We start from the raw sequence: 21,499 nt of genomic DNA on the forward strand, positions 1-21,499 counted from the left end.
CCTGGAGACTAATAGAAACCCAACATTTGAAGTCAGGCCTCCTCCTCCCGAGCTGGAGTCAGCAGCCCAGAATCTTCCAGTGAATCATTCCCATCTTTACCACCGTCTCTGATGTGGAACGGAAACTGCAGCACGTATAAAAGAGACAATAAACCGCCAAGGCCCATCAGGCAACAAAGGGAGAGCTAGGAGCTGCGGGGTGCGGCCCTGAGTCACACAGATCTCGGCCTGCCACCAAACCCTGCCATCTGCTGCCACTTCCCCCAAAGGGCCCTCTTCTTGCCCCTCCTCACAATACCACACCCTTTATCTTGGCGGGGCAGGGTGGCTACCTTGTCAAGCCCTGGCATGTGAGCATTGCGCTGGTCAGTGTGGTCTGGTGTGAAGTTCTTCAAACTGGAAAGGCATCAGGACCACGTAATTTCTGACTTAAGTGAGGTTAGAGAAGAGAGATGTAACAAAATGAGGACCGATCTGGTTCTAGGAACCTTGCTAAGCCCCTTACTCCATACTTCTCATTCCATCCTCACAGCTGCCTAGAGGGGAGATCTCAGTCCAGCTCAACAAATTAAGTGAGCTGTCCAAGGTCGCACAACTAGGAAGCAGCTGACTGGGAGTGTGACCCAAATACCTGATTCCCAAGACCTTCCAACCTGCCAGGCATGGCCAGCAGTGCTCAGTGACCTGGCGGGGGGGGGGGGGGGGTGCCCTGAGTTTTTCCTGCAGCCCTGAAAGATGGGGGTCCTCACTAGTTGGTGGAACTCAGGTGGTTCATTTCTAGTGATGTCGATCTATTGACTCCTATCCTGAGGGGGGCAGGGGCAGGGTTGGGGCTGTTGGTTCCACAACTGTTGATTAACGCTTCCTACATAGGCCATTTTCCAAGCAAGCATCCCCACTGGCATTTTGTTTTCTGAGTTCTCAAAAAAGTATTGAAGATTTATTTCCCTGCACAATAGCTGATATCCAAAGATGCCTTGGTTGGATGACATTTTAGGAAACACTGAGGAGGAAAACTTATTTTGAATCTGTCTGGCCCCAAATGACCTTACTGAGACTATAAACACAGTTCATTTTGAAAAAAAAAAAAAGTGTTAAAGGAGCTAAAACCAAAACTTCAGCAAACCTTCAAACCAGATTAACCCAGTTAATTCTTCTCCCTTCCCTTTTGGCATAGATAATCAGGTTTACTCAGAGACTCAAAGCACAGAGAGACAAAGGCAGCTGTTTGGAGGTATTTTACATGTCAGTGTCCCCACATCACTATATCCGAAACAGAGGGTCCCAACCCTGCTTGCTGCATTCTAAAATCACCTAGAGAACTTACACCATTTTTTTTTTTTTTTTTAGAGAGAGAGAGACAGCACAGCATTGGGGGAGAGGGAGAGAGGGAGGGAGGAAAAGAGGGAGGGAGGGAGGGAAAGAGAGAATCACAAGCAGGCTCCTTGGGATCATGATCTGAGCTGCAATCAAGAGTTGGACACTCAACCGAGACACCCAGGCACCCCAAATCACCTAGAGAACTTAAACAAACAAACAAACAAAAAACCATACCTATGGTTCAGCCCTACCTCCCAGAGACTCTAATTTAGCTTCTCTGAGAGGAAGCACAGGCATTAGTAGGGCCTAAAAGTTCCCGGGTGATTGTAATGTGCAGCCAGGGGTGAGAACCATGGTTCTAAAACTTCTTAAATAGGAAGCAGCTTCACACTGCAAAAATAAAAACCCTCTCAAGAGAGGAAGGAAACTAATGAACCAAGCACCCACCAAACCTCACAGCCTCCTCTTTCCCCACCCTCCTCACCTCTTCAAGGGTACAGTATGTACCTAACTTGAGCCCTGCGGGGGTCCCCACACTGGGCCCTGTAGTGGTAGAACCATCGAACCATCTGGAGATGGCCCTTTGAAACAAGTAAGGAAGAACCATTACCCTCACTTTGCAGCTGGGGGCAATGAGTCTCTGAAGGGATAAATGCCTTGACTAGAAAGTTATAGATCTGGGATAGGAGGCCACGTCTCCACTACCCACTAGCCGTATCGCTCCCCTGTATTCATCCCCAAATCCGCTTCCTCCTGGCACTTTCCCTTCAAAGGAAGGCCCGCAAAGAATGCTGAGCACATGTGAGCTCGCTAAACATCCAACACTATCCTTTCCCTGCTCGGGAACCTTTCAGGCTCCACTGGCCACAGAATAAAACCCAACTCCTTAGCCTAGCTTCCATGTTCTGCTATCAGCTAACCACAGTGTCCTAACCTGTTCCTTCTACTCAAACCTTCCTCTACTCAGTCAGACTCTGGGTACCCTAAACACCCCTATCTACTCCCCTCTTCGCAGGTCAACACCTGGGAAGGTTGGTTGTTTAATCACATTACTGCTATTTTTGTCCTATATCTACCTGTGTCTGGGGAAGGCGGGTAGATGGGGGTGGGGGGGGGGGAGGATCTCTCCAACTGAATTAAATTCTTCAAGGGCTAGGATCACACATTTCTTTGTATTGCAAACAGCACCCACCACAAGGTCAGGCCAATAAGAAGTGCAGCAAATACCAGTTGGTGGGCATTTGTTAACTGATTGATTGCTCCTTTGGGAAGGAAGAAGCATGTTGCTCTTTTTCACGTGCATGTACATCAAGGAAAAGTCAAAGAGCATGCTCAAGAAAATCTCCATGCGGCTGTGGGTATGGGCAAATAGGTGAAGGAGATTAAGACGTACAAACTTCCAGTTATAAGTCACAAAGATGAAAAGTACAGTATAGGGACTATAGTCAATAATATTATAATAACATCGTATGATGACTATGCTTACCCTGATAAGCACTAAGTAACGTATAGACACGTTGGATCACTATGTTGTACCCTTGCAACTAATATACCATTGTATGTCAACTATCCTTAAATAATAAAAAAGAAAAATATTTTTAAAAAAGAAAGTCTCTGTGGATCTCCCAAGCCCTGATTTATTATCCCTTCAGTGGACTCAATATTCAACCCCATGGTATCACACAGCACAACAGCTGCAGCTCATGGGCAGAGGGCAACATCACCCTGAAGGGACAGCCAGGTTTCTGGGAAAATTCTCAGTCGCAGGACTTCTGCTCAGCTCACCAGCCACCTGCCTGGCTGCGTACAATTCTTAATATTTCACTTAGAATTAATGATTACTCCTTACTCTGCTAAGTATTCATTATTTATTGTTTCATTTGTAGATTTCCAGTGCTGAAATGTACCTTTGTTTTATTATATAATGTGCAAAACCTGCCCCAAAACAAATGAAAGCATTAGGGTTTTTAAAGGCATTTGATGAATCTCCACTATCTTAACCTAAATTTGTGCAGGTGAGTGAAGCCAACTGTATCTCCTTTTCAACCAAGTGAAATAAAGTTCATTTAAAATCTAACTGAATCAGGGCACCAGGGTGGGTCAGTCAGTTAGACATCCGACTCTTGATTTCAGCTCAAGTCATGATCTCACAGTTTGTGAGATGGAGCCCCATGTTGGGCTCTGCGCTGAGAGTGCACAGCCTACCTGGGACTCTCTCTCTCTGCCCCTCCCCAACTTGCGCGTGTAAGCGCGCGCTCTCTAAATAAATAAATAAATAAATAAATAAATAAATAAATAAATAAATAAATCTAACTGAATCATAGAACTGCGCGCTTTACCTTTATGCAAAACAAGTTCTCTGGTTTCTATTCTGTGTTCACAGAAGGGACAAGGAACACATCATAAATTTGCTTTGATGCCTGCAGTGAGAGCCACCGCCTTATTTAGCATATGCTTCTCCCTTCTCCAGGCCTTTTGAAGTCCATGGTCTCCTCTGCGGGACAGTCTCCTGCCCAGCAAGGGGAGCTGCTCGCCACACCCAACTTCAAAGACAGCTAATGTTCCAGCAAGGAGAAACACTGCAAAGAAGCACTCAAAAATCCTTTTGGCCTCAGACATGACTACAGAATGGATACATTTTAAACAGCAGCTCCTATAGCATTCTATAGTACAATGACCCTTAAATGGCACCAAAGCAAATTTACATAATTTGCTAAAATGGGAACCCATGAATTCCATCTTAAGTCAAAGCAAAGGGGAAAAAAACTCAAAAATCCGGGGCTCAATTAAGTAGTAATTAAAAATGAAATATGACCTCCAGTAATCCTCACATTTCTTGGGCCGACGCCCTAAAAGTGTAGAAACAGATGCAGTGAACATAACCTCAGAGAACTAATCACCACATATTTCACTGGCTAGAAAAGACAGAAAACACGCAAACTCTGATCTGGTTGGAAATAATGATTTTTATGTGGGCTCTGGTATCCGAGGGAGGCCCCCTCCTCAACCCTCACGCCCTAAGCTGGTAACGACCTGAGTACTTGCTGGGAGTGAAGTGTTCCTCCTCCTGGGGCCCCTTCTCTGCCTGCCCCCATGTGCTACTGCCCCAAAGTCAGGCTGCTGGAGTCCTTCTCGAGGTTGATGCGACTGATGACTAGCCACACTGTGTGCTCCTCCCCCATCTTTCCCCATGCCACAACCACTAGTCTCCCAGGGGAAAGGGCCTGGCTTCCCAGTCACGGAGACCCAATTCAAAGCCCAAATGGCCCTTACTAGTTTTGTGACCTAACTTTGCTGCATCTCTGGGCCTCAGTTTATTATCTACAAAATCGTACCTTTCCAACAGGATGGCAGTAAATATTAGATGAGGTTGTACACTTACAGCATCCAGCAGAGGCCGGCTTTGTAACTTAGTTTTCTTTTCTGCTAAGAAATAGCAAGCATAATAAGGTGTGTGCAGGTGACTACACCATGGCCGGACTCAGTAAGCACAGGAGATGGCCAAAGCTCTGTGAAGGGCACCAAGGGAACAGCATAAAGGAGCCCTTCTCTTTGAACATAGGAAACAATGTTATCAGTCTCTGATCTTTGACAGTGAATGCCATTACTCCAGCCTCTCTTGTCCCACCTTCTATGCCCACTTTTATTATTTTTTTAGATTTATTTATTTTTAAGATTTTAAGTAATCTCTATACCCAATGTGGGGCTTGAACCCAGAATCCCATGATCAAGAGTCACATGCGCCACTGACAGAGCCACCCAGGCACCCCTTCTAGGCCTTTTTTTTTTTTAATGTTTATTAATTTATTTGTGAGACAGAGAGAGAAAGACAGAGAGAGAAAGTGGGGGAGGGGCAGAGAGAGAGAGGGAGAGAGAGAATCCGAAGCAGGTTCCATGCTGTCATCGCAGAGCCTGACACAGGGTTCGATCCCACAAACTTTAAGATCATGACCTGAGCCAAAATCAAAAGTCAGACACTCAACTGACTGAGCCACCCAGGTGCCCATTTGCCCACTTTTAAAGGGGCTAAGTAAAAAGCCTTCCCCTTAAAGAGCCTAGATATTAGCAATAAGACAATGGATAAGCTATTTATGGCTTAACTATATAGTGGAAGAATCTGCATGCCTTTAAAAGGGTATATTAAAATAAATTTTCATTACACAGGGCAAGGTGTACATTATAATGTTAAATATTTAAAAAGGATAGAAAACTGTGATAACATTGATAGGAAGACAGAACTATAACAAATGTTAACGGTAGTTGTCTCTGGAGTGAAATTATGTGTGGTTTAAATTCTCTTAGCTATTTTTTTCATATTTTTCAGGTTATCCTCAATGAGCACATATATTACTTTCCTAATCAGGAAAAATAATTTTTCTAAAAGTTCCTTGGTTTGCTACACATGTAATTTAAAACATGCTACTTTCAAATAAAGAAGCCTGAGTGGTAAGGATTGAAATTGTCTGAGCTCAGATAAGGACACAGTATGTTATCAATGATAAATGCAAGCTATCATCTTTTTTTCCTTTGGCAAGGGAACTTTCAGTCATTTTATGACTCACCAGCATCTTTACTGTACTGGAGAGAGTGGAAAAACAGAAGATGAAAGTCAAATAAGTTAATTATTCTACTAGAATCAGGAGTGGTAAAATATTTGGTGGGAGAGGAGCTTGAAACTACGGGGAATCAAGGCAGGAAAGTCCCTACTGGTTTCCACAGAACAGAACTGATCACTACCACCAAGGATGAGGGAGGGTTGACTGCACATAAATTTATTCTACCTCGCCTGAAAACAACATCGTATTCTCCTGAGATGCTAGTTCCAATCATAACCACGTAGGTGACTATACACACTACGCCACCATCGATCTCTTCAGAGCTGAAGGTAGTAACCGCTATGTTTAGGGGACACTTATTCTTCTGTCCCTCAGCTTATCCCATCTCCCAGGATTGCCTGGAGGTATCTGCAGCTACCTCTCTTTCACAAGAACCTCACCTCTCTGAGAGGGACAGATGCCTTAAACAAGGGCACTCAGCTAGGAAGTCATGAGACTGGACTCCACCCTAGGCCTGTCTGACCCAGGGACACAGCAGTTCCTACCTCCTTCTATGGCCTTAGGCAGGATGCTTACACATCATACACCCCTCATTTTGATGGATAGAGATCAGCTAAACAGGCAGAACCAGTCCCTCAAGTAAGGAAGAAGCCCGGAAAGAGGGGCAGATTAAGTACGGGAACTCAGGCCTGGGTAATAGCAGTTGAAATAGCTGCAGAGCTCTCAAAATACTTCCTGGCCTAGTCTCCTGACTTTACTACCTCTGCGCTAAGCAACCCACCTCCTCCTGCACGTTCACAAACTGCAGTCTGTGTAAATCTGAGCTGAACGTAATCTGGGCACCGCACAGAAGCTGTGTACAAATATGAAAAAATTATTTTATCTTCCCGATGCTACATAAGCCCCACCATGGACATCAGGCAGGTTCTGAAGAAGCAGAGAGGAACATTTTTATATGAACATACCTAATGTGGATGTCAGGTTTATGGAGTGAGTCCCCAGCAATGTGAGTGGTGGTTAATTTCCGTTGTACCAAAATGGAACAGAGTCTTTGACAAGGGCTGTTTATGTTTCCGCACTATGCTCCTACTAAACTCTAACAACAGCTGCACTTCTTTCCTGTGCTTTACTATTAAAAACTATGAAGGCTCTGGGTCTCAATGGTCACAAAGCCCTACTGGTCGCAGGGCTAGCAGGTTCTATGCTCTAGCTCAGGTTTTCTTACTTGGTTCAACAGTTTGGAGACAGTACTGACCTAAGTCTGTGACATCCAATACAGTGGCTGCTGTGCACATGTGGCTAAGGGACTGCATTTTTAATTTTATTTAATTTTATTAAATTTAAGTAGTCTAAGTGGCTACCTATGGCCACTGGACAGTATAAACTATTTGCAGATATAAACATTAGAGACTTGTGAAAATATAAGCATACGAAACATATATGACTTGCTTTTTTCTCCATTTAACATAAAATGAATCTCTTTCCATATTAGTAACCATACATCTGGATGTTGTTTTTAATGTCTGTATCTGGGCTGTTCAATATAGTAGCCACAAGCTGTAGGTAGCTATTGATGACCTGAAATGTAGCTAGTCCAAATTGAGGTATGTTGTAATTGTAAAATGCACACCAGGTTTCAAAAACTTTGTATGACATAAAAAACATAAAACATATTATTAGTTTTTATATTGATTATCTATTGAAATAGTATTACTCTGGATACATTGGGTTAGGAACAGATTATATAAATTAATTTCACCTGTTCCTTTTTGCTTTTCTAATGTGGCTACTAGAAAACTTAAAATTACACACGTGGTTTGCATTACATTTCCATTGGACAGCTCTGCCTTAAAACCTCCACCGCATGTAATGAACTAACTCCACGCCTCGGTAACCAGGATGGGAGAACTGAGAAAATGGTAATCCAAATCAGTGTCTGGTTCTGTGGCTCAAGGGAGGACCCCTAACTCCTCCTCACCTAGGCCTGGGCTTAGTGGAGCCATCAAACAGGTCCACTGCTCTGAAGGTCCTAATAACAGATCAGGTTGGGGATGGCTCAAAGTCCACTGGCCTATAAACCATTCTGCCACCCCCAGCCCTATGGCCTGGAGGAAGTTACTGACCCTCTATGCATTCATTTTCTCCCAACTAAAAAATGGGGATAATAGTGAACTCAATTCAGAATTGTTATGAGGATCAAATAAGAATCTAGAAGAGTTTGGCAATTCCTTATTAAGTTAAATATACACTTATCGTAAGACTAAGCAACTCCATTCCTAGATACTGGCCCAGGAGAAATGAAAATATGTCCACACAGACTTGTACCCAATGGTCATAAGATCACTATTCACAATAGCCCCAAAGTAGAAATGACCCAAATGTCAACCAGCTAATGAATGCATAACAACTACTGAGCAGTAAGGAGAAACATGCAACATCATGAGAGAATCTCAGAGCTTTATGCTAAGTGAAAGAAGCCAGACACAAAACATTACACCCTATAATATGTATTTACATATAACATTCTAGAAAAGGTGAAACGGCAATAACGGAAAGCAGATCAGTAGCTGCCAGGGATCAGAGGAAGGATACTGACTGCAAAGAGGCATCAAGGCAATACGTGATGAAAATGTTACAGTGGTTGCCTGGGTGCAGCATTGGTCCAACTTAGGAAATGAGATAAGTTAACATAAAGAGCTGACCACAGGGTTGTGCACCTAGTAAGTACTTAAACAATGCTGGTTGTTAACATGGCAAGTGCAGCTGCCTTTTCAGTACTACTCAAACTTTCTAGAACCAAACTCAGACTCATGATCTTCCTGGTAAGACTAGCTACTGTTCACTTACCGTGGACTATTTCTCTAATCATTTCTGGTGCCTTTGTTTCCCTCATGGCCTCTACCTAGTAGACCTCTCTGTTGTGTTCCTCCCTCTCTCCAGTCCTTCTCTCCCTCCTGCCACTGATCTCATGTGGCCTTTTTAACCCCACTGCTTCATTACCTCCCTGGACTCTCCTCTCCCCTTCCTTCACTCTTCTCATAGACTCCTACTCACTGCCAGCAAACTAGGCTTCCTAAAATACCTCTTCCACATGCTACAGACCTGCTCAAGTCTCTCACTGCTGTTCGGACCCCTTAGCCTAACCTCCAAGGAGCCCCACAACGGGTGCCAGTCTCCCTTTCCCATCTTTTACCCCACACCAGAATCCACCATAATAGACCCTTTGGGAATGAACAAAGGCAGGGAACGCGTCTGTCTTTCAACCTGCACCCCCAGTGCCTAGACTGGTGCCAGCAACAAGGGCCATACTTACGGCAGTATCTGCTGAATGAACTCCTGAAGTCTGCAAATACAACCTTGCCTCAGAGAACACAGCTAGTCATGCTTCAGGTTTTTCTGTTTTTCTGTGGTTTTTTTTTTTCTTCACATTTATTCATTTTTTGAGAGAGAGCGAGCAAGAGCAGGAGAAGGGCCAAGAGAGGGAGACAGAGAATCCAAAGCAGGATCTGAGCTCGGAGCAGAGCCCAATGCAGGGCTTGAACTCACGAACAGTTGAGATCATGACCTGAGCTGAAATCAAGAGTCTGCCACTTAACTGACTGAGCCACCCAGGCACCCCTGCTTTAGTTTTTAAACTAAGATCTTTCTGCTGGATTAGTAACAGTTTAGAACAGGATGAACAACTAGGGTCTCTGGAACGTGTTAAAGGCTTCTGTGTCTAGTTCTACTTTTTAAAAAATACATCAACAAAACAATTTATTTAAATATTTTCTCCCTTTAACCCCGAATAGACTAAGAGCTTCCAAGTGTACACGCAGAAAGCATGGGGGCAGTCATAGAGATGAGTGTGTTCGTGGTTTCTTTCGTTTAGCATGGTTTGGGCCACTACATAGCTTTTTAATTGATTTTGCTCTGAGTCATACTTGGTTTCATTTACACCTATTAATGGACCATGACTAAAGGCAGGCTTTAGGAGTGCCAATGGTAAAATATGAGTTAAGTGAGAAGTTAGTGAGAAATATGAGAAGTGAGAATCATCACAAAATTGGTGATTCTGCAAATTGTCTGAAGATGCTCATTATCAGTGCCTTAATCTATATTCACCTTATCACGATTCTCACCGCTGCTGTTTCAAAAAAAAACAGTGTAATTCAGATCACAAAATTATGTTAATTTTTAATAATGTAACGATCTGAATAAAATATATTTTTAATTCAAAATCACGTCCAGAGGTTTGTTTTTTTGTTTTTTGCTTTTTACAATTCAGGATTACTGTGAAAGGAGTCTGCAAGTTCAAATGCCTGGGGAGTGCAGATTTAGAAGCCATTCTCTGGAACGCTGTGAAGCCCAAACTCCCAGGGGGACCCAAGTGGATGGAGGCACTCACACCGCACCCTCACTGCTCCCGGGCACACTGGCACTTTCAGTACCTTATGTCCCCTTCTAGCAGGAGTAAGCTCTGTGCTTCATTCATCTTTTTATCTTAATACACGACCCAGTGCCTGGCTCGCAGAAGACTCCTCGTGGGTGCTTGCTGGCATCCCCAACACCTTAGTGGCTTTCCAACAAAGAAACTGCGTGCTTCAGAGAGTGAAATGCACCCATACCTGATGTATGTGCCCACAGCCTGACTGCTGGTGCGTGGCACTTAGGGGAAAGGAAGTTGGCAGGGCTCTACAGAATATAACTGCATTTCTCAGGAAGCAGCATTCTGAAGATGTCAGCTGCCCCCCACCCCCTCACAAATGTCAGCTGGCATGGTCACTTGGCAGAGTAAGTGGCAGGGGAAAGAACAAAGCAGAGGGCTTTCTATTTTATTTTGTCACCCCGCTGCCAAAGGTCAAATGTGTGTGCGCCGATGCTGGTGATGAACAAAAGCTGGGAAGTGAAGAGCTGAAATGGGCATTTGCCCGGGGTCCCCTTCCCTTCAGGCCTGGCCTCTGGGAACACATCTGCCAGTTCAGTGGCCAGGCCCCGTGGCCTGCCCATTTGCCTCTTCCACCTCTGAACACCAGCAGCCAGCTCTGCTGCCAGGCAGCCGCCCTAAGGGGACCCCGTGCCGCATCCCCCCCGAGCCTGGCTATCAAAACGTGTCCCTTCAGAATGAAAAAGAAAAAGGAGGCAGGGGAGTTGCTCTTTGACATGCCACTGGTCTCTCTTGCAATTTGTTAGCAAAGGAGTCCCGGTGAACAGTGAGAAAAACTTTCAAATGAAGAATTCGCCTTTTTCCATTCAACATACTTGAGCGCCTAACAAGTACTGGTACCTAAAAACTTACTAGTGCTCTGGCAAATACAGAGGTAATACACTACATCAAAACAGCTGATACTTCAGTGCTGAGTTCTGTTCGGAATGTTCCATGTGTGAGCTCAGTGAATCCTCACAGCAGCACTGACATACTCTTCCTATCCCCACTTTACAAAGAAACAGGCTGAGGAGATAAAGCAATCTGTCCAAGGTTGTTCAGGTTTTGTCTCTTTGCTCCTGCCTTACACTTTCACATGTGTGGGAGGGAGCTGATATAAACAGAAAACAAAGTAGTAAGAAATAACAGGTATGTAAAATGCTGGCACTTTGGGGACCAATAAAGCTGAATGGGCATTTCAGAGGAAGGAAGCTACAGCCCAGATAACTGCAATCATACAACAAATTCATTTATTCAACAAATATTTATTGAATGCTTACTACCTATATGCTAGGGAATGTGCTAGTTTGAAATAGAATCAAAATAACGATACATAGACACGAAAGGCTGGATTTAGAGGGAAGGAAAAAAAAAAACCTCAAAGAGAAAGACATGGACAGACGCAGAACAAGCTGCCCGTCTGACCCTTACCATCTAAGGAGTGGGAAGGGGCACAGGTGTGTCCTCCTCGCACAGATGCTCAGCGGCCTAGGAGCTCCTAAGTAGGGACTGCTCACCACTGCATCCGAGCGCTGACCACAGTGCCCATTGGAGGGCCAGAGCTCTCGAAGTACCACGAATTAACAAGCAGAAGGCTCCTAGCAGACGTGGTGACCTACATGGTCACACGCAGGGATGCCTCGAACATGGCAAGGTGTCACCCTGCCATTCCCTGTGCTCTGGTGGAACAGTGGGTACTCTCATGCCTGCCAGACCCTTGGCCTGACTAGAGGTCTGGTGTGAGCAGGCCCGCTTCAGGCTCCATTTCCCTCTGCGGGACTAAAGTGCACCAGTCACCTGTCACCTGGGGGAGGGGCAGGCTCAAAGGAAGACCTGATGAATGATGCTGCTTTCCCTTTTCACCTCTACAGGTGGTTCTGATGTTTTAGATCCAGGATTACCCCATACCAACACTCTATTCATTCCCTCTTCCCACCCTAAAACAGCCTCAACTGAACTGAGGAGAAATGACCAGTTTCTGATGAGCCACACAAAAGAAAGCAGCTTTGTTTAGATGTCATAAACAGAGAGCTGGCCAGGGCACAAACGCCCTGCTTTCCAGCACAGAGCCCTTTGCCCTTCCCTTGCACTACTCTAATAAGTCATCTGGGCACCTACAACTAAATGCACGAGGCAAGGTGCAACCCAGAGCAATTTCTGTCACAACAGCAGGACATAATTCATCTATTGTTCTAAACCCAGGGTTCCTTAAAGCAAGGTGCAATGTTTAGATGTATGCTAATTCTCCAAGTTTGCAGCTTAGGAATTCTTACCCTAAGATTCATTGCCTAAGAGCAGGCTTCAGGCTTCAGTGAGGTTCTGGGAGGTTATCTAAGCATGTATATGCACATTTATGGAGAATTTGTCCCTCTGATAACATCGTGAAAGGAGTTAAACCCAAAGAGGTAAAGACCTTGTACTAAGAATATGTCCTCAGTTTAGCATCCTGCAATGTTATTAAGACTTCCCAGGGTGACTGCTGAACGGTTTGGGGCTTCCTTTTGGGGTAATGAAAATGTTCTAAAATTAATTATGGAGATATACAACTCTGTGAATATACTTATATTGAGTTGTGTATTCAGTGGGTAAATTGTATGGTATGTGAATTATATAAAGCAGTTACTAAAAAAAAAAAAGAAAATGGGGGGCTGCCTGAGTGGCTCAATCGGTTAAGCATCTGACTCATGGTTTTGGCTCAGGTCATGATCTCATGGCTCATGGATTCAAGCTCCACGTTGGGCTCTGAGCTTACAGCACGGAGCCTGCTTGGGATTCATTCTCTCTTTCTCTCTCTGCACCCCCCCTCAAAATAAATAAAATTAAAAAAAAATTGGGGCACCTGGGTGGGTCAGTTGGTTAACTGTCCAACTCTTGACCTCAGCTCAGGTCTTGATCTCAGGGTCGTGAGTTTAGGCCCTGCATTGGGCCCCATGCTGAGTATGAAGCCTACTTAAAAAGAAAAAAAATTTTTTCTGGAACACTCCTGTTGCAATGGATTCCTCAAACTAACACTATGTTAATAGAAGCACCCTCTTAGCCACCAAAAAATAACTACTCATTATTTGAAGACAACGGTAGCAGTAGCAATGCAGTTCCCCTTACTCTGTACTCTTTTAGGAAGAGGAAACACTTGATAGCTTACTCTTCAGTGGGAAATGACCAAGCTCATCCCAAATTTGGTAGTTAGCAAGATCAGCTGGAGACTAAATGGTCAATCTGCACAACCTCTTCCCCTCTAGAAGTCCAAGTGTTTACCCCCAAATGCTTGCCCCTTAGTCCTTAGTCAAAAGTTTCAAGCTGAAAATGAAGGGCCCTGTCTTCTCCTCTGAAGACAGCCATACCTTAATTTCCCTTACTATGTGCATATTACGCGTGAGAGAAGTCACTGACAAGGATGACTTCCAGTTAAGGTGAAAAAGCAATGGAAAAAATCTATTACCCTCCCTTCTACAACACTCCCACACACTCAAGCACTTCTGAGTTCTAAAACCATGCTCGACCCCAGCTCTCCTGTCTCCAGGATGCCAAAAGCTAGAACATAAAGGAGTCTCATTTCATGGGAAGCTGCTTAGAAACCTCTATGAGCTTGAAAAGGAACCACTACCTGCTTGCAGTAGAAAACAGGTTTGTTTTAGTTGGCCCAAATGAACCCATTTAGATCATCAATCAACAATCTATATTTTGGAGCACCTGGGTGGCTTAGTCGGTTGAGCGTCAAAATCTTCTTGGTCTTGGCTTAAGCCATGATCTCATGGTTTCATGAGTTCGAGCCCTGCATCAGGCTCTGCGCTGACAGCATGGAGCCTGCTTGGAATCGTCTCCTTCTCTCTCTGACCCTCCCCTGCTTGCTTTCTGTATCTTTCTCAAAATAAGTAAAAATAAACTTAGAAAAAAGAAAACAAAAAAATCTATATTTTGAACTCTTTTTTAAATGTTTTTATTATTTATCTTTGAGAGAGAGAGAGAGACAGAGCCTGAGTGGGGAGGGGCAGAGAGAGAGGGAGACACAGAATCAGAAGCAGGCTCCTGGCTCTGAGCTGGTCAGCACAGAACCCAACATGGGGCTCGAACCCAAAACCACAGGATCATGACCTGAGCCGAAGTTGGACGCTTAACCGACTGAGCTACCCAGAGGCCTCTTTATTTTGAACAATCTTAAGATCACAATTCATATGGAAGCTGTGTACACAGGGGTGGATAGTTACAATAATCCCCTAGGGAACAAAACACATAAGCTCTTTTCTCATAAAATAAATTTCAGCCCCAGAATCCTATGTTTCTTCCAAATAACTATAGCTGGCTTCTTATTTGTATTCCTACTACAAGAAATCTTGCTAGGGGGATAATTCTCAAAAGAGATGATAAATGGGGATTAAGTATTACCAGCCCCTAAATCACGCTGCAAAAAATTGACTTCTTCAATAGGAACAGTTTACTTACAATCTCTAAATTAACTAATTACCATTATCTAAAAGGTTCCAACTCAGACTTTTGCAACTGCATCTATCACAAGTTTCAAAGACAAGTGGTGAAAAATATATAACCAAGTAGAAGACAAGTGATTAGATTCCAAGAAAATAACTCTTATTATCTTATTATAATATGAAAAAGTGCTGCAAGTTAACTACCATGTAGTCTGCATTTACCTATGCGAGTATCTTCAAGGAATTTTTTTTTAAGTATTCAGTATAACTTGGAATTGTAAAGAAACATCCAAATAGTATTCCAAAAGGAAGCCCAGATAGATCCTGATACTGAGCACTGGATTGCCTTAAAATGTCAAGCTCAGAAAGCAATGAGGTCTGCTAATTTGGCATCACATTTGAATAGGTATTCTGATGATGTATGAATAGAGTTTAAAAGACTATAAAATAGGTCACTGCTTAAAAAGCTGAGGCTCAATAATGCAAGTCACAAAAGGAACTTCAAAACCATCTGTGTTATGACAGGTAAAGACTCTGACTTGTCTATACCTTGGAAAACGGAAGACCTCAGAATCCTATAGAACAAAAGCTCCGTGAAAGCAGGAGCTGTCTAGCTAAACACCAGATCTCCAGCATGTGCCTGGCACGCAGTAGGCACTCAGCACATTTTTGTTGTATTAATGAGTACTGTTGAATAAATAAACTCTTCAGGAATAGTTTCCAAAAGTCAAAGGGTCAAGGAGAGTAAAGATTCTCAGTAAAGAGCTCAACATGTAATATTATCTTTCCCACAGGTTTTTAAAAATGTTATGCCTCAAATATCACTAAAATTATCTTTTGTTTCTGAAGAACAAAGTGCACCAACTGCGGAGGAAATGGGCCCTGATTCAGATGAACCTCACAGAGAGTATTTTAAAAGGAGAAAACTGAGATGACGCACTATCACACTACAGCATATTGACCAGCATATTTGATAACAACCCTCTCCAAAACTGTCGGGTTCCTCTGGTTTCTATTTCAACTAGGTAAGCAGTTTTTCAGTCCATTGATTTTAAAAGTTTTCCCTTTCCCATAGCCAAGAACTTCTACATTTCCCTTGTCTTCTCTTAGTCCCTGCAAACTTTCCCATAATTCACCTGTGTGGCTTTTTATTCGAATTCCTTTTGTTTGGAAAATCCTTCCTTTTCCTCCTATCCCAGGCGGAAAGCATTCTCCCTAAGTACAATCCCTTCTGATTTTATGTAAGTTTCATTTCCTTGCAGCAGAGGCCTGGTCTATTTCCTGAAGCCAAATTCATTGTGCTCCATAAAAGTGAAGATAAAATCATTCAAACCACAGTCAGGAACAGAATCATCTACCAGTCTGTGGTGCCCTTTCTGCCAATTTCTCATCCCAATATGACTTTCTGATGGTGACCTTGTGTTCCTTTCATCCTGGCATCTCTATTTTCTAATCCACAGAATTTTCCCCTCCCAAGTCCATAAATTTTAAATCATATCAACCTAAAATTTTCTGCTATAAATTCTGTTTCCCAAAGTTAAACAACCTTGATAAATGAAAGGAACTATGGACAGAAATTAGCTGATTTACAATAATAACATTTTAATGTGTTTAATCCTTTGGATATTATTTTGCCAAGGAGTAAATAGACAGAAGAAAAGAAATGCACAAATACTTCATAAAGACTATTTCATTTGATCTTTGCAATAACCTTGGAAGGCAGGCAGAACAGGCATTTATTACCCCCTTTAGAACAATAAACTAAACATCAAGAAGTTTACTTTTCTGAGTTGCCCAACCAGTGTCACAGACCAACTAGTATCTGCCCAAAACCATATTAAGGTCTTGCCTCTTCCAACTCAAAGGCCATCTACTATATACTCTCTGTGTGTTTCTATCCTACAGCCAAGGAGCTACTTCCTAGATATTCAGCATTTCAAAGAGAGGATAGCCCTCTGGCTTCTGGGACACCATCTCCCTTCAGCTAACAAGCAGGAAAGCCACCTTCAACTTTCCCAATAGAAAACAATGCTCTTTTCTCTCATATACCACCATTAACAACTACTTTCCAACATAATTTCCAACAGTTCCTGCTTTAAAGGGCCTTACTCATAATAAGCTAATAATCCAGAAAGTCTGCATCAGCATATGATTTTCTCAATAAAGTTCAGGGCTGATGCAACATTTCTCAGGCTGCAATTCTACAGCTAAAAGGACAAGAACACAGAACAGTCAAAAATTACGCAAGACAATGTTACAGTTTTTTTTTACTCCACCACATCTGCCTCTATGGGTCTCCTGTGAGTCATTGTCTTTTGTGTTCAGTCATCATTATAGGAACTCCCATTCTCTAAATTATTTTATTTCTTAAAGCAAAGCTCTGCAATAAAAATGGAATCCTATTACATCTTTCACCTTGCTGAAGCACTGACCCCTTAACTTAGCACCTCAGATGCCATGTTGTTCCAATTTTCACCACTACCATTTTACACAAACAAAAAAGAGGCAAAGTAACGTTGCAATTCATTTATTTATTCATTCAACAAACACATACGAAATCCTATCAGATACCGGGGACTGGGACCCAAAAATAAGCAAGTATCCCTCCTCTCATAACCTGGAGGAGAGGAAAACTAAAAAAGTAATTACAGAATAAACTGATCTAGGGTAAGGTGGAGGGGAGCACGGGGCTTGGGGCAGTGGCCTTCATGGAATGCTTCCTGGAAGAAGTGATCTGTGAGCATTTATATAAGCATCTCTTTACTTTCAGCACAAAATAAACATAAAACACTAACCCTACTCCCTGAAAGTTTATAAGCTTTACTTGCCAAGAGTCAAGTGAAAAACCTAATTTAATAGCATAATTTATTCTTGACTACTTGCCCTCAATTTCGACCCTTAACCTATACTCCCTTCAGCATAAATTACAGAGGGTACAAATTCTGACCTATACAGTGCCTTCTCACAAGTCTGTAAAACAGGATTAAAGATATGCACAACAAAATAAAACGCACTTTTTAAAAATACAACCATTTCAGTAACTGGAAATAAACACTTTGAACAATCCAAACCCTACAAAGCATGGCTGTCGGAAGAGGAAACTGAGGTTCAAAAAGTCCCACTTTAATACAACAGAATAAAAGATCTCTTTGAAGTCACCAGAACAGCTTGAACAAAAAGAGAAACAGAAGGCTATTGTGGGGCTTTAGCCTCCAGATGATGAACCCCAAACACACTGCAATGGTAAACAAACAAGCCTCTGAGCCGGAATCTGATTTGGTGACCTGACAAAAACATTACAATTTAAGGAATCTCTCTCTTCCCATTATTCCCCAAAGTTCCACTGGCTAGCAGCTCGTTTTCTTGCTGGTTCCTAGGTTTATTGCTTGTAAATTATAATGCAGTATGCTTTTCAAAAAAAAAGGTACAGGCAAATGAAAACAACCCTGGTTTTAAAGACCTATAAAAGACAGTATATGTAACAGAAATAGTGTTTACTATGAGGACCTATTACTTCTTTATGCCACTCCAGTGGATTTTAAACTCAAACGAATGCTACCACTGCCCACTAAAGAGCAGGTTACAGGAGGGAGGCAGCACACTCGTACACCTGCCTCAGCAGGACCCCAGACTGCCTCTCTCACCATTTCCCGGTGCTTAGGCCAAGTAGCTGCCTAGAAACTGGGGCTGCAGACGCCAACCACTTATATTCTGCTATCCCAACAAGTAGGCTCTAAAGTCATACTTCCATTTGGTCAGGCACATACATCCTCATCCTCACCACTCAGATCCCCAGCTGAAGCCAGAGAAACTCAGCGGCCCCAAGGAGAAGGCTGGCGGCGGGCAGAAGTGCAAGAGAGGGTCCCGAGTGATCCCTTTACTCCGCCAGTCCAAGGTGGGCCCGGTAATCCAACACCTACAACTCGGAGCGGCACCGCCGAGCCCCTCGTCCAGCTTGGCCCAGGGGGCTGCGATCCCCCACCCAAGACCCCAGCCGACCTCAGAGTTCACCTGGGCCCCGGGGCCCCTGACCCAGAACCGCCGCCACGCCACTGCCCTCCTGGCCTGGGCCGCCGACCCCTGGCCCCGGTCCCCGCCCGGGAGACCCTGTCCGGCCCGCGCCCGAAGCCCTCTCGCGGCCCGGGGCCGCCCCGCGCCGCCCGCCCAACCGGCGGGCCGCGCACCGTGTGGGACTGCAGGCTCTGGCTCGCCTCGATGGCTGCTGTCAGCGGCACCGTGTCGTCCAGCAGCACCTTGCCGGCCGGCGGCTTCTCCATGAAGGCCATCCCGGGACGCTCGTCCGCCACCACCTCGACACCAGGGGCAGGAACCAGAGGCGTCGACTCCCGCCGCCCGCCCGGCTCCGCCGCCGCCGCCGCCGCCGCCGCTGTCAACACGCGCCGCCCCACGCGCCGCCGCCACCCGCCGCGCCCGCGGGGTCCTAGCGCCGGCCTTCCCGCCGCCGCTGTCAACACCGGCCGCCCTTCTCGCCACCGCCTCCCGCGGGGTCCTAGCGCGCAGCTACCACAGTCACCTCTGCCCTCGACCCCTGTTTTTCAAGCTCCGCGCATCCGCTCGCGGACCCAGGACCCTTAGCACCGGCCTCAGACTCGGGACATTCCACCCCTAAGCCATCACCTCCGGAGATCCTCAGATCCGAAGACACCGCGTCCTGAGCCCTGCGATCCAGGAACCCTCAGGCCAAAGATTGCCAAACCTTGCCTGGCAGTGTTGGGCTTCTCACTTTAGGGCCTCAGAAGCTGGGAATGCCAGACTTGAGATCTTTAGGCTGTACCTCTCCCACCCAGGCCTCCCGGGCTCAAGTATCCTAGGATCCAGAAAAGGGGCCTCAGGGTGAGCCCCTCAGTCGGAGCCCTGCAGATCCAGAAACCCAGAAAATCCAGGTTTTACTGAACCTATCCTAGCATTTCAGACCCAAGAACCTAAGAGCTGGGTCATCAGAATTGGACCCCACAGTTGGAGCCTTTGGACTCCAGGACCCTCAGACCTGAGCTCTTTGAACTGGGGATCCTAAAAACTGGGCCTCCATCTGAGACTCCAGCCTCCACCTTTGTCCCCAGCCACAAAGCCTTATCAAAAAGAAAACCATAGGCCCCTAATGGAGTCACTTATGCTAAACCACATCCCCAAACCCAGGGCTAACCCCCCAACCTAACTGCAGTTTCAACCTCCCCCAGAAATGTAGTTTTAACCCGTCAGTCAGGAATTTTCTGGCCAGCACCAGTGAAGTAATCTGTCACATAGACCTAATCCATCCCCCCAAAGGAAGATAAGGTAATTTGCATAAGACCCCCTGCTCTTCCTCTAAGGGAAAGTCACCTTACTGAAATAATCCTTTCTTTTGCTAATAACCTTCCTGCCCCACCATCCTTCCTATAAAAACCATCCATTTTGTACAATTCCTGAGAGCCTCTTTCTACTTACTAGATGAGATGCTGCATGATTCATGAATCACTTAATAATGCCTATTAGCTCTTCAAATTTACTTGGCTGCATTTTGGCTTTGTAGCAGCCTTCAACCCTGAGAACCCTCAACCAAGATGCTGTAGACTTGGGGTTTTCAGTGCCACTGTACTGGCTCCAAGAACCTCAAACCCAGAGCCAGAGAACTTTGAGATCAACTTTTCAGCTCCAAATTAGTCTCCACAGTCTTTCTGAACCCTAGACCACAATTCTGGCACTCCCCCCCCCCCCCACTTCCCCCACCCGGAAATCCCACCCACACTGCTCTTTCCCAGGGCTGCATCCCCAGACAGTGGAGACAGACATGGAACCAGATGACAAGGATCTCCAGGGCTCTGGTATTTACCAGCTGTGTGACCTTGAATAAGTTACCCAACCTCTCTGAGCCTCAGCTCCCTATCTGCAAAATGGAGATAATACCTGTATGGAAAGGTTGGGATGTGGAATGCAGTAAGACAGGATGGGGCTTGGCACATTTTGCTCAACGATATTAGTTAACTTCCTTCCCCTACAGTTCACAGAATGGGGAGTTTCTAACTCTTAAATTTGCCTCCCCTACATTTCTATATTTTAGACAAGAACTTAAAAGTTCTTGGTAACCCCACCACCACCATACCACCACCACAATGGGACATGACAGCAAAGGCCTCCACAGTATCTAAAGAATACCCTCTCCAAATCTTGAGCTTATAGAGATTGTTGGGCAAGTAGCCACGACAGGCTGAACATGCGAAAAGGGAAAAAAGAACTTCATGATTCGGTCCTAATATAATCAGAATTCTTCCTGCATTCCATTTTTGTCTCAGCGTGTTTAAAAGCAGCAGTCTATTAAAAGGCAACCAGATATGATTTAGGGATGAGTCAACTTTTTAGTTCCACTTTTTTTTAAGGTAAATGTATTATTTCATTGCCAGAATCACAGAAACCAAAATTCTGCTTTAATCATTATTCCTGTCATGATGTGGACCGACTAAGACAAGACTCTTCTCAAATAATGCTGGTGGGAGTATAAATCGGTCCGACCTTTCTGAAAGGCATTTATCCATTCAACAATAATTTATGGAGTACTTACCATGTAATAGGTACCTTACCTGGTGGAAGGGGCTAGAATTTGACAATACATATCAAGGGCTTTAAAAAAGTTCTCACTCAGTAATTACACCTTTAAGAGGGTATCCTAAGGAAATAATCAAGAGATCGGTGAAAATAAATACCAAGAAAGGATAAATACCTAACAATAAGGAAGGAATTGGACAAATCATGGTACAATCATAAATAGAATATTTTGCAATGATTAAAAATCAGATTAT

General features: G+C 44.4%; 1 protein-coding gene across 18 annotated transcripts in view; it reads right to left on the reverse strand.

Moving 5' to 3' along the window:
* Positions 1–19,111, reverse strand: part of PXK (PX domain containing serine/threonine kinase like) — a 74,959-nt gene extending 55,848 nt beyond the window's left edge. For 13 of the 18 annotated variants that reach the window (XM_086697768.1, XM_086697767.1, XM_086697780.1 and 10 more), the window contains exon 1: positions 18,890–19,110. In XM_086697768.1, coding sequence (XP_086553894.1) covers positions 18,890–18,991 — 102 coding nt within the window. In that variant the 5' untranslated portion in view covers positions 18,992–19,110. Of the gene's footprint in view, positions 1–3,659; positions 5,068–18,889 lie in introns of those variants that run through there. The other 5 variants (XM_086697769.1, XM_086697786.1, XM_086697784.1 and 2 more) reach the window with 2 other exon arrangements.
* Between the last annotated feature and the right edge of the window lie 2,388 nt (positions 19,112–21,499).

This window comes from Puma concolor, chromosome A2 (genome assembly GCF_028749965.1).
Source record: "Puma concolor isolate L17-30 chromosome A2, mPumCon1.1.hap2, whole genome shotgun sequence".
NCBI classification, from domain to species: Eukaryota; Metazoa; Chordata; class Mammalia; order Carnivora; family Felidae; genus Puma; species Puma concolor.